The sequence below is a fragment of the Aureobasidium namibiae genome (assembly GCF_000721765.1).
Source record: "Aureobasidium namibiae CBS 147.97 unplaced genomic scaffold scaffold_1, whole genome shotgun sequence".
NCBI lineage: Eukaryota > Fungi > Ascomycota > Dothideomycetes > Dothideales > Saccotheciaceae > Aureobasidium > Aureobasidium namibiae.
Genome location: NW_013581208.1, coordinates 808,573 through 821,096, shown reverse-complemented (window position 1 = coordinate 821,096; position 12,524 = coordinate 808,573). Strand labels below are relative to the sequence as shown.

Genomic DNA, 12,524 nt, shown 5'->3' with positions numbered 1-12,524 from the left:
AAAGCTCGACAATGCTCAGGCAAACTTGTCGTGCTTCCCCTTGACCTTGACGTCAAGCAAGGCTTCGTGATATGTGCCATCTCTCCATGCTCTCTTCAAGAGTTTGACGTCGCCGTCTTGTAGCTTGCGGCCGACAGCCTGTTCAAGTTGAGCCCTGCTTATCTTCTCATTTGCCTTTTCCTCCTTGGCAGCCTTGTGGACAGGCTTGAAGCGGGCTTGCATACGGAGTCTGATGGCACATGCTGGACTAGCGTCGTCGTCGGCATCAGCTCTGATCTCAACAACCCTGTCCTGTGTGACGGAGAAGAGCTTGTCGCGTGTTGTGCGTATGTTGAAGAGCAGAGAGTCAGATGGCACCAAGGTGAACTGTTCTTCGGGCGAGATTGCGTCGCGTGTAGCTGAGAGGATACCGAACTTGTCGCTGTTCAAATACCTGTGGTGAGAGTGTGAGTGACAAGTCTTGCAGCAGCGAGGTCAGGGGTAGGATACTTACTTGGAATGATGTCCCTTGAAGCTAAACGTATCGGTGCCAGCAATCTTGTTTGCGATAAAAACTTGACGGACGTCGCTGGGCTCGGCCGTCGAGGGCGACGCATCGACCATATTCTCGAGCGGGCTGGCAAACACCTTTCCATTGGCATCGCAAGCCAGACATGTCGGCGGGGTGGTGGGCAGCACGAATATGACGGGGCCTGAGACGTCGCTCACGCTGTCTGCGGATACCCACGATTCGTCGTCTTGGTCATCTGGATGCTGTGGTGCGCCAATCTTCAAGTCCTTTGTCGCAGGGCCATGGCCGTCTGCATCTTCATCGCGAGTGCGCTTGCGCTTCTTGACCTTCTTGTCGCCCTTGAAACTGAGTGGTTTGACCATGTTTAGAGTGCTGGTCGGACATGGGCGACGGCTGCCAGAGCTCGGCTGACATTGCGGCGCTCCCGGCCGACGAAAAATGTCCCACCACCTTGATGCATGAATCTCTCGTGTCTTGTACCTTCTCATCGCTCCTTCTCACGCCCACTACAGTCTAGTCGGTCGTTCGTTTGAATAAACATGGCTGTCAACTTGAACGAATCTGGTGTGCAGTCCGCATCACCTGTTACGGTGAGCCTTGGTGATCTGCAATCAGGTAAATCGACAGGATGCTTTCCAAAACACGGCCATCTCATTGTTTCGTAGGCTCCGTACCCTTCGACGCCCTTGAGGATGCTTTCGGTCCCGATTCCCTAGGAATCATTGTCGTTCGTGACCTGCCATCTGAATTTGTTGCCATGAGAAAGGCCCTGCTGTCGTATTCTTCCTATCTGGCCAATCTGCCCCAGGCCGAACTTGGTACGTTAGCTCAACTCCTGCCGTATCATGTCCAAGCACTCATGTTGTCAAGAAAACCTCGAAAACCCTCAAAGCAGTTACCTAGTAGGCTGGAGTTGTGGCAAAGAGACGCTCAAGGACGGCAGGTACGACACGCTGAAGGGATCCTACTATGCCAACCCAGTTCAAAACCCAGAGCTGCACCAAAAAGCCGTCGAGAAGTTCCCCAACCTTCCAGAGTACAACGCGGCAAACATCTGGCCAAGCAACCATATCCTCCCTGGCTTCGAACCTGCTTTCCAGTCTCTGTGTACCTTTATCGTTGACACTGCTGCGCTCGTTGCCCGAGCCTGTGACCGTTACGCCGTCAAGAACGTTCCTCAATACCAACAAGGATACCTGGAGCACGTTGTCAAATCGAGCATCTCTACAAAAGCCCGTTTGCTTCACTACTATGCTCCGACCGCGAACCAAGGCCAAGGAGAGAGCTCGCCCGACGACTGGTGCGCGACGCATCTGGACCACGGTTGTTTGACCGGCTTGACGTCTGCCATGTTCATAGATGAGGCAGCCAACCCTCCTCACCTCAGCTCCTCCGAGTTCTCACCCTTGCCAGAACTGTCATCGCCGCCGGATCCGGCTGCTGGACTATATATTCACTCCCGCTCTGGCAAGGTGGCCAAAGTAAACATACCAAAGGATTGCCTCGCCTTCCAGACAGGAGAAGCTCTCGAGGTCATCACCAAGGGTAAGTTTAGAGCGGTACCGCACTTTGTCAAAGGTGCCGCACCTGGCAAGGGTGGCCAGGTTGCTAGAAACACTCTGGCAGTCTTCACTCAGCCAAACCTTTGGGAAATGGTTGATGAGAAGCGCGACTTTGCCACCTTTGCCAAGGAGATTGTTGAGCGTAACCACTGAAAGATAGAGGGAGAGAAGGAGAGAAGAACCCGGGGAAATGCTGACATTCGTTGATGCCGGACGGCAATAATCACATTCGAAGTTTCTTTTTACACGTTAGAGCGGTCCTCACCAGATCCGGCCGAAAAGCAACATCAGCCTGATACAGAAACGATGTTGCTACAGACGTGGAACTGTGTACACGTGAGACTACCAATAGTAGAATGTAGATAGATCCTTGATCAGGAGTACGAGGCTCGCATTGCACTTGCCTTATCGAGTGACGGGTCACGCGATATGTGTAGATGCGCGTGTGAACAGTGTTCACATTGCAGTCAACCCTTACCCCTGATGCTGCCCTGTGCATGCAGATGTCGATATTCATGCAACGTATCAGATTCGCTAGAAGACCATGCCCTAATGCAAAACGAGCGACACGCACGAGCTAGACCTCTGACAGCACGACTCATTGCAACCCGCGGATCTACAGCCCTCGTCTCAGCTGATTCAAAGGGGTGATCGAAACGCAGTCTGCGGATCGATTGAAAGTCGGACACAATGGTCGCGCTGCACCACCTTCCTACCTGGGCTCCAGTAACGAAATTATCGACAGATCAAGCGAACGGGTTAAAGGATACCATTGAAGAACACAATGAGCATGTACGCAATAGATTGCCGTTAACGGTCGTGTTTCAGTGCCCTTGTCTTGGGTACGCGGAATAGAGATGTACAGTAGATCCTGGAGTACCGTGCTCCACCTACCTCCACAGCGTAGCGGTGTGCACGCGTCAAAAGATGGAACTACGACTTGACTAGGCGATACAGACTGAGATGGCTTGCGCGGAGACAAGCCGTCTGCAAGCCTTTTGAGGCGAGCCCGGTCTATCTTTCTCTACCTGGTTGTCACAGATCACGTTTCGGTCCGGTACTTCGGAGTAGAGGAAAGGTCGCAAGTCATCAGGCTTAACATCCGTGCGCTCTCAGGGTCCAGACTCTAGAATGTCAAACCAAACACTTGAGCCTCTCGATTCGTGGCACGACGCGCACGATCCCGCCCAGCAGTCGATGACACGAGCGCGAGACAGGGTCTCGAGAAGTGTCCAGACGCTGGAGACACTTCATACCAGCTTGGACTTAGTTGCAGGGAGCGAGTTGTAAATATGGAAGAGGTTGTGAAGTAAATGAATACTGGTGACTGGCTGCGCCAACTTTTTTTTTGAAATCAGCGCCACGTCTATTGTGAATAAGCGAAAATCAACACGTCTCGTCGCCTGTCATTCTCGTAAACTTGGGTGTAGCAACCTGCCGAGAGGGCGGAAATAAACCCGTAACGTGCGTTTTGATACGCTCATAACGCCAGACCATTCATCCGAAAACGTACAACCAAAAGTGAACAGCGTACCCATTTTGAAGAAATTACCCGCAAGCCAACACCAGAAAAAGCAACAAAGAGACGAAAGAGCAGAACAAGTGCCTCCCTAAAAGGAGGATAGGTCGGTGCAGGGTATCACAAAGTGAAGCGGATGTGTCTTGAAGCATGGAGAACAAGCATGACACAAGGACGCCGCCAAAACGCCATTGTCGGAATGAGTATCGTGAGAGCAACAAGAAAAGGGCTAGTAGCCCAAGCCATCGTCCATACCCATGGACAGACCGGCTCCAGCAACGTTGACGTTCATAGCTTGCATGCCGTTTGGCATCTGAGGGACGGCGACGGGGTTGAGCTTGAGATCAGGATTGCAGGGCGGTGAGTGTTGGCGGTGGTATTTGAGACCGTTCAGATTCTTGTAGCGTTTACCACAGACCTCACAGCGGTAGGGCTTCTCCTTCTCCATGCCGACAGTGCCAGGATAGGGAATTGATGTGGCGGGATCCACGATAGAGAAGGTGCCGTCGGGGTTCTCCTTAAGCTGTTGATTCTGGTGACCGTGCTGGAAGCGAGTTAGTGAAGAGCTTGCTGTGAACGCGAGAACAACCTACTTGTTTGTGATACTTGAGACCGTTCTGGTTCTTGTATGCCTTCTCACAGCCAATGACGGGACAGCGGAAGGGCTTTGCCTCTTCGCCAGGGAAACCGAAACCTTGAATGAGCTGTTGTTCACGGAGGCGTTTCGCCAGTTCACTGTTGTTAGCGAATTGACTCGGGTTCTTGAAGCCGCCCATGCCGCCCTGCTTGCTGAGAAGACGCTTGGCGGGGTCGTCGATGCAGCGCGACTCATCCTGTTGGCCGTTCATGTCGGGGAAGCCAAAGCCAGACATGCTGGCGTTGAAATTTGATGGGTCCATCTCGCCGGGAGTGTGCACAGTTGACTCGGAGGGGCTGACAGTCTGCGATGTTTGACCAAAGGTGGGCGTATTCACAGATGAAACGGTGGGGTTGAAACCGCCGAGCTGCATAGTCTGGCCAGGCTGTGGTGTCGTGGGCGTCGAGATGTTGTTGACCTGTTGTGTATTTTGGAAAGCGCTGGTCATGCCAATGTTGAGCGATGGCGCTCTGGCCTGCTGCCTACCAAACTGTGGTTGAGGCTGGAACTGGTGGTTCTGGTAAGGGTCCTGTACGGCGGGGGCAGTGGTAGAATCGTCCATGTCCATGTCCATGTCGTCCATGTCGTGATCTTGCAGAGGATCGCGGGCTAGACCTTGAGAGAGGCCGGATGGGTGGTCAAACTGAGGGGCTTGTTGGTGGTTGTGGGGCTGGCTGTGTTGCTGCTGCTGCAGCATCTGGGCGGCAGTACCGGCGTTTGCGTTGCGAGCGTTTGCGAGCAGGTGCTCTTTGGGCGTGCGGCCCATGGTTTGCGTGGGCACCTGAGCGTGGGCTTCTTCGTAGTGCTGGAGCAGCTCGTGTAGCGAGTCGAGAGTGATTCCGCAGCAGATGTAGTCTTTCATGAAGTTTGCCTCCATTTTGGGCAGATATGAAGACGAGTGGAACGAGGGGGACTGGAAGTTGTATGGCGAAGTGCCAGCCATGATTAGACTGCAACCGAGCGTCAGCGGGTAGTCAAGGTTGCACGGGCACGAGGAAACTTACTCGTCGCGGATGAAGCTGCCGACCGAGAGACCACCCCAGCTCATACCGGCCATCAGGCTGCCAGCATGGTTAGTGCTGTCACGGCGACCGCGGTCACGCATCGAGATGGGGCGCGAGTGGAACGAGTTGCCCATGCTGATGGAGCCGGGACGCAAGCTGTCGGGTCTGAATTCGCTGCCGCGACGCTCCATGTTGGCCATGAAGGTCGGTGGCTGCGTGTCGCCACTGCGTGCATTTGCAGCTTGCAGTTGGCTGGTCAAGTTTGAAGTCTGGTTGGGGGGCGACGCACGCGGCGTGGCAATGTCTATGGGCGATGCCGTCGAAGCCATCGTGTTGGCGGCGAGGGAATTATGTTGGAGAGATGAGTTTTTGGGAGTTTTCGGGTCAAGGTCCGCGTCGCGCAAAAGACAGTCGTGGTAATAATGACACCAGGTCTTGGGGCCAGAAGAGGACTCGGAATCAGAGTCGTAGCCAAAAAAGCAGTGGTCGACGGTGCCGTTGCGGTGTGGCCAGGATGTGAGATGCAATCCGATATTTGGAGCGAAAGCGTAATAATAGCAGGCAGTCCAGAAGAAGGGCAGGGTGCAGGGCTCGATAGTGGTGTTGACGGCGAGGCGAGGATTATGTAACCTCGGCAAACTCTATCGAACTGTCTCTCGGGTCTGTCGTTCTTTTTGGGAGCTGGCTTGTTTGTACTGTAGCGACAAAGCGCTCGAATGATAATGATGGCCTGGGCGGCGGCTCGCGGCACGACAAAACCAAAGGGGAACGGCTCGAGTTGACAGAGAAACTAGCGGGCCTGCCAACACTTTTGTTGTGAGCAACCGGCTTCAGTCGAGTGCAAGGGGGTTGTGACGGGAAAGCGGCGAGGGTCAGGGCAGAAGCGACGCTTCGATTATATAACAGCTCCGAGTCTCGTCAGGCGGATCGACTCGAGATTACAGAGCAGCAAAACAAAGTAGGCCCTCGTTGGACGATTATAATCCACCTACCAGCCTGCGAAAGCGTCACCGTGGCCAAGGCGTCTTGAGCAGAGGAAACTCGAGCGAGCTGCAGCAGTGCGAACTCAATCTTAGCGCCGCTGCGACAAGTCTCAGAAACCCGTGAACCTTGTACCGCTGAGCTGAAGACATGCGTGACGTCGATTCATTATTCCGTGTCAGAGGCCCGCCGACCCTCCGATCCCTACTCGTTTATCGCTCTTGGGTGCATCTTCATGCCTCTTCCGACCATGGGTGGTGGCTCCTCTTGTGTGTCCCAAGTCTAAGTTATCCTGGCTGGCTTTCTCCCTCTCGCTTCCCTCGCGAAACCCTCAAGCCCCTGCCTACATCCCTAGACAAACGCCTTTTACGGCCGCACGGTTGCATTTACCTGTCACTTGTCTCGTGCCACCGGCCATGTCCCTTTCCCCCGTCGTTTGCATTCGCAGCCGTAGTGGTTCCGAGCAGTGCCCTCACCACTACGGCTTGCGAATCGCATCTTGGACAAACGGCTGCTATGCCCTATGTCGTAGGTGCTGACCACTGCCCATGAATCATTTGTATACCAACCACAGATCACTTGGTCCCGCTCGCGGCTCTTGTCTTCTGTGTTGGACCGCCAACTTTCTGCCATGTGCCGCAGAAACGCCTGCCAATCGTACTCCAGCGGCCTTACCAAGCACTTGTCTATGCGCGCCTCTTCCGCAGCAACGTTCTTCTGGAAGAAAGGTGCGCCTTGGCTTGGCACTCTAAGTCCAGCCACCTGATTGGCCTTGACATGACCTTCACCGACACTGCGGAACCCTCCACAACATCATCTAGTATCTTTGAATCTCGGGTCGCCATGTGCTCGAGAAACACCACAGTATCGGTAAAGACTTCAAACGGATCCAACAACAACCAAGCAATCGTTTGCTTCGTCTCGTCTCCTGCGATTTGCGGATCAGCAAAAGCGCAGACTCAGGAAGCATCTGTTCCCTGTTTCCATTTGTCAAGCAGAAGTGGCAGACCCTGAACCGTCTATGGGTCCCAAGAAATTGGCCTCCCTGTCGGTATGAACGTGCACTCCAGCCGAGTCGTCGCGTGGCCATCGTGACAAGTCGTTGAGACACTCTGCTTCTATCATCCGAGCCACCCCAGAAGTTGTTGACTTCAAGGTTGTATGGTTCGGGGTTCTTTGTGGCCCATAGAGCTTGAATGCCAGGGTCTTTTGCAACGCGAATTTCGCATTGCCGCGTGTCTCTTGTTCGTTATCCGACCTGATCTGGACCCTGACATCTAACGACGGAACTCATAGCGCCGATTTTGATTCTTGACCAGCGAATACGAACGACTTTCTTGCCGACACTCGACAGTTGTTCAGACTCGAGGTCGACACTCAAAGTCGACGGTCTGCAGAGATGGTGCGCATGTCTGTAGCTAGCTACCTAGCCTGTCCAGCACATTCTCGAAATGCATAAAGTCTGTCCGGCGACCTCGCAACCAAGCCACCAAATTCGCAACCGCTTAGCCCGCCTCGAGAAGGTAAGATGTTCATCAATGGCAGCGGTGCCAAGCCTATGGATGCTTTCTGTAGTTTCCCAAAGCAGTTGCCATCCCGTGCAGAAGTACTATTAAGTTTCAGTGTCGTCGGGCTTTGTTCGGCGTGTGCTTGGTCAATAGCCATGCCATCTTTCCCGACCGTCCGGGGCGTGCGTTAGGAAGCTGTCTTATTTCCGTCGGTGCCCCGCTATGGTATTGCCAAAAGCCACAGATATGTTCATTTCCTTTGCGGCAGGTGCATGTTTCTGTGTCATGAAGACCATGTGCTTGATAGACAGGTGTTGACGCTGCAACAGTATTTTGGCTCTACACTCGCGAGATGGTGTGAATAGTCACGTAATGGCGCGGGCGACATTGCGTATCTACACGCGTCAAGTGAATCATTGAATCATGATCTACAGGACAGCTACAGGATGTGTGGTACCGCATGAATGCGTTGCATTACACGATCATATATTGCTGCATATGCGCGTGCTAAGACAGTGATGTCGAGCAACGGTAGCTGTCTCCGCCGCAGGCTTGAGACATCATCATGATGGGCAGGGCATAACTTAAAAAGCAATTGGGCAGTTGAAGCACGAAGCCAAGCGACCAGAGACAACGAGATAGTCTCAATCGTGTCTCGACATGTGGCCATACCAATCTCACTTGCGCCGTACAGATATTACACTGCCCCGTATGACGCTGGTACGGATAACGGGATGCGAACATCTTGCCCCCACGGAAGTACACCGACGTTCCTGCCCACGGAATATGTTTCGCAAACAGCGTGTTTTGCATGTTAGGTTTGGGGAAAGGTGGAAGAGACATTCGAGTAACACGCCGTGTCCCCGTACGTACTCGGAATCATCGCCTCAACTCCCGGATCAAAGGGTTGAGACACAAGGGGAATCGAACGCAGAGAAGATAAGGTCGATCTCCTCGCCTGGCCACACTCCAGGAGTTGCGACTGTTGCGTCAATGTTTAGCGATGGCGACAGACGTCTCTGGTCCTATCATACAAAAGTACCTACGGGAGCGCTTGAAGTGAAGGACGCTTCCGAGTCTGACATGCTTGTTAAGGTTTGATCGATATCTCATCACTGACTCGCCCCTCAAGGAGTGATATCGCAAGCTTCGGGTGCCTGTAAAAGAATGAGGCTAAACATGCGACTACGATGGCCGCACTCGGCAACCTTGCTCTTGCCGCCATGACTACACATGCTCGAAACTTGGATCGCATCACAACGGTCTGATGTTTATCTTCGCTCTTGGAGCTGTTGGACTGGAAGAATGGCATATACGCTTTCTTGTCTCCGCACACGAGTCAACAGCGGTTCGAGGACCCCTCGTTTAGATTCACGACACCACGTCTGTACAGGTGTGGGGGGGGGGGGGGGGGGGGGGTTGTCCCTCGTCTTCATTATACGCTTGGATCAACTTTAAACACATGTCCAGCATCGGCCCCTGGCATTAGAATCGGCACACTAGTTCGTGCCCTTTGTCTGATAAGCTTAGTGTACGAGTGGTTATCTCTTTCATCATATGTTTTCTTGTTTCCACTATCAAGAATTTTGCTTCACCTTTGTGAGTTGAGTTTACCCTTTACAATGCTAATTCTTATGTAGACTGCTTGGCGTGGCATCGATGATTGTGCACCGAGTCATCGCCGCATCCTTCTCGATAAGATTCTGACCAGACACCGTGCAGGATTGTTGGCTGGTAAGCAGTGGGTTGCCAATTGCCGTCAAACAGCGGCTTACTATGATTGCCACACCTTTTTTTTGTTCTCCATCGACGCCATCGTGACTATCGCGGTAGAGTCTTCTTGGCTACAACACTTATTCAAAGCCATGGACCGCGGGGCTTCCGCGGCTTCCAAAACACGCGGGCGTGTAGCACGGAATAGCTGGAAATGCCAGAAATGTGAACCACTGCTCTCTCTCTTGACGGAGTCTGATGCGAAAAGATAGCCCAAACACCATCCCAAATCGGCTTGATAGGGCGGCCGAGTAGAGCTCTCTATAGGGACCAGCTCAGGACCAGAGGGTGTATGACCTTTTCCTACCACAAGCGTCCCTGTCGAGACGCAAGGTAGAACTTGTCTGGGACAGCAGAATCCGCATGATAGCGTTCATCGGCGAGGTTCTGGTGTAGACGACACATTGACATATACTGATCCTATACGCAGTATAAGGTCGCATAGAAAGGCTAATCAGCCATCTCCACATCGTCATCTTTCCTGCCCTTGTTTTTCCTGGGCTTCGTGTTCTTGCTGGTCACAATATTCTTCATGCCCTCAAGCGCATCGACATATCGGCTGCGCATCTCTCCGCCTTCTTTCTGGTCCGTAGCAAGTTTCAGATTTGTTCTTTCAACCTTGGTGTTTCTGCCTATACCCTTGGCTCTTGCAATCTCGTTCCAGAACCAACGGCCCTCGTTCTCAGCGAATAGTGACCAGGCCTCACCACTACGTCCGGCTCTCGCGGTGCGACCCACACGATGCACATAAGATGCCAGACTACGCGGGATGGTGTAATTTATGACGTGTGTCAGCAACGGCAAGTCAAGACCGCGAGAAGCACGATCAGTCGAGATGATGATACGAGGAAGGGACGATGTGTTGAAGTTGAGGTTCGTGGATGCTTTGGTGAGGAGGAGTGTAGTGGCTTTATAAGATGGTTCGATATGCGTGATAAGATGGTGTAGACGAGCTGCAGCCTCGGTGCTGGGCGTGAAGATCAGAACCATACCGTTTCCAGTTGGTTTCGGAGCCAGGTTGTTGGACCCTTTAGGCGCGATTAAGATTGAGGATGCGTCACTGTCGCTATCGCTGTCACTGTCACTGTCGCTGTCGCTGCTGCTACTGCTGTCATCAGAACTGTCGTCAGATGAGTCACTCGATGAATCGCTGTCGTCATCAGAGGACGACTCATCATCCGAAGACGAATCACTCTCGGACGTGGACGTTGAGGAGCTGTCATCTTGAAGTGTTCTTGATTCAAGCTTCGAGCCAGGGAAAATTCTGGACCTGAGCAGCTCGAGCAAGAAGAGAGGCTTGTCGGAGCCATCGCCGACGGGGACAGCGAATTCCGAGAGGGTAGTGGGTAGCTCGAAGCCTTCGGCACTGTTTGCTGTGGCCGTGTCGGGATCAATAAGAGCCTCAGCTTCAGTCTTGACCACGACCATGGTAGGTCGACGCAACTTGAGAGCACTTAGTCTGGATATATCCCGGGTCATGGTAGCACTCAAAATGACCTTTCTTGCGTATCTCTCGCGATGCGGCATAAGATGGCGCAGAGCAGCGGTCTCAGGGCTTGGTGTGGAAAGAGGTTTCTGGACATCTAGGGCGGCCGTCACTTTGGCTACCCACTCTTGGAAACTTTGATCCAACAAACGATCGGCCTCGTCAACGACTAACCACTCGACATGGTCCAAGGTGAAGCCAGCAGTAGCGGTCAAGTGTTCGACCAGACGCCCAGGAGTGCAGATGAGCAAGTCGGCGGCCGAGCTGTAAGTTGGGACATAACCGGTTGGCAAGCGAACAACATCGTCGAGCATTGCGGCATCCGTATCAGTCAAGTCCGAGTCTAGCTCAAAGCACTGACGTTTCCGGGCCTTGTTCATAAGCGAACGATGGCGTTCGGGATTATATGACCGACCTCTCTTTACCAGCAGGTCCTGTTCGGCAGCAACAGATTGGTTGCCGACAGCCAGGGCGATCTGTATGGCAGAACCTTGGGCGCACGTTGAGGCTACAGTGTATGCCTGTGCGACGAGCTCTCTGGTCGGTACGACGATGACGGCGCGCAGTTTCGTGTCGAGCCTCGGGCGTAGGTTTTCGATGATCGGAAGAACATATGCCAAAGTCTTGCCGCTGCCAGTTGGAGCACTGACACAGACATCTTTGGGTGGCAGGTGGGTCAGATAGGGATGCGGCAGGAGAAGAGGAAGCAGAGCGGCTTGGACGGCGAAGGCAGTCGTGTAGCCTCTTGCTTCAAGGTGGGCCAGAGTCTTCTTGGACAAGGCAAGCTCGTTAAAAGGCCGAGTGGTGGATTGTGAAACGATGGTTGGATGGGCGAGCCATTGCGGTAGCGACGAGAAGGATGGCACAAAGTCGGGAGTTGGGGCACGCTCGGGTTGTGGCAGCGGGATCAGATCTAGACATGGCGGTTAGAGCTCGAGGCACAGGCGAGCGCGAAAGACAGCCGGCGCATACCGTGCAGTTCGGGTTGATCGGGCAGGACGACGTGGCCGTCGAGCGCGGAGGCCTTTGCTGCCTCGGAGCGCTGGGCAGCTTTCTGGAACTTTGAGTATACGGCGCTGTGTTTGCTGGGGACTGGAGGAGTGTCGGTGTCGTTGTCAGCGTCGTGGGTGGTGGGCGGATTGTCTCGCTCTATGCGCTTTCTCTTTTTTCTGCCGCTGTCGTCGGATCTCGATGGGCCCTTTGGGACCTTGACTTGCTTTGCGGTTGGAGGGGTCGGGACATGTTCGAGAGTCGTAGTGGCAGCTGCGACCGGCGCAGCAGGCTTGAGCGGTACGTAACGAGCGTACGGGGCCATGTCGACTATTGTTGCGAGGCTCTGGTCTGTCCCGCGACAAACAAGAAGGCCTGAGAACTGCCCTCACCGCCCGGCCCCGAAGCCAAGCCCGAGAAGCTCCAGTCGGCATGCCGAGGCTTCTGCACTATTCGGTTGCGCTTGCCGCTTGTACTTGCTTGCTCAGCGACCAGGGCTGCTGCTCGTCACTGCCTCGACTTCGCTCTCTTGCTTCTCGGTCGCTGTCTGCTG

At 53.8% G+C, this 12,524-nt stretch overlaps 4 protein-coding genes across 4 annotated transcripts; 1 reads left to right on the top strand and 3 right to left on the bottom strand.

Moving 5' to 3' along the window:
- Positions 1-15: 15 nt before the first annotated feature.
- On the bottom strand, positions 16-873 carry M436DRAFT_59589 (uncharacterized protein; the record flags this gene model as incomplete). The annotated part of the gene is made up of 2 exons (XM_013576604.1): positions 16-433; positions 494-873. The coding sequence occupies 2 exons, from the start codon at positions 871-873 to the stop codon at positions 16-18; spliced, it is 798 nt and encodes a 265-aa protein (XP_013432058.1).
- A 177-nt stretch (positions 874-1,050) lies between these two features.
- Positions 1,051-2,226, top strand: M436DRAFT_35754 (Clavaminate synthase-like protein; the record flags this gene model as incomplete). Its single annotated transcript, XM_013576274.1, has 3 exons — positions 1,051-1,126; positions 1,177-1,329; positions 1,382-2,226. The coding sequence occupies 3 exons, from the start codon at positions 1,051-1,053 to the stop codon at positions 2,224-2,226; spliced, it is 1,074 nt and encodes a 357-aa protein (XP_013431728.1).
- A 1,595-nt stretch (positions 2,227-3,821) lies between these two features.
- On the bottom strand, positions 3,822-5,562 carry M436DRAFT_77485 (uncharacterized protein; the record flags this gene model as incomplete). The annotated part of the gene is made up of 3 exons (XM_013576915.1): positions 3,822-4,136; positions 4,186-5,179; positions 5,234-5,562. The coding sequence occupies 3 exons, from the start codon at positions 5,560-5,562 to the stop codon at positions 3,822-3,824; spliced, it is 1,638 nt and encodes a 545-aa protein (XP_013432369.1).
- Positions 5,563-9,945: 4,383 nt separating this feature from the next.
- On the bottom strand, positions 9,946-12,296 carry M436DRAFT_35549 (P-loop containing nucleoside triphosphate hydrolase protein; the record flags this gene model as incomplete). The annotated part of the gene is made up of 3 exons (XM_013576236.1): positions 9,946-10,523; positions 10,635-11,894; positions 11,954-12,296. 3 exons carry the CDS (start codon positions 12,294-12,296, stop codon positions 9,946-9,948), a joined length of 2,181 nt encoding a protein of 726 aa, XP_013431690.1.
- Positions 12,297-12,524: the final 228 nt, after the last annotated feature.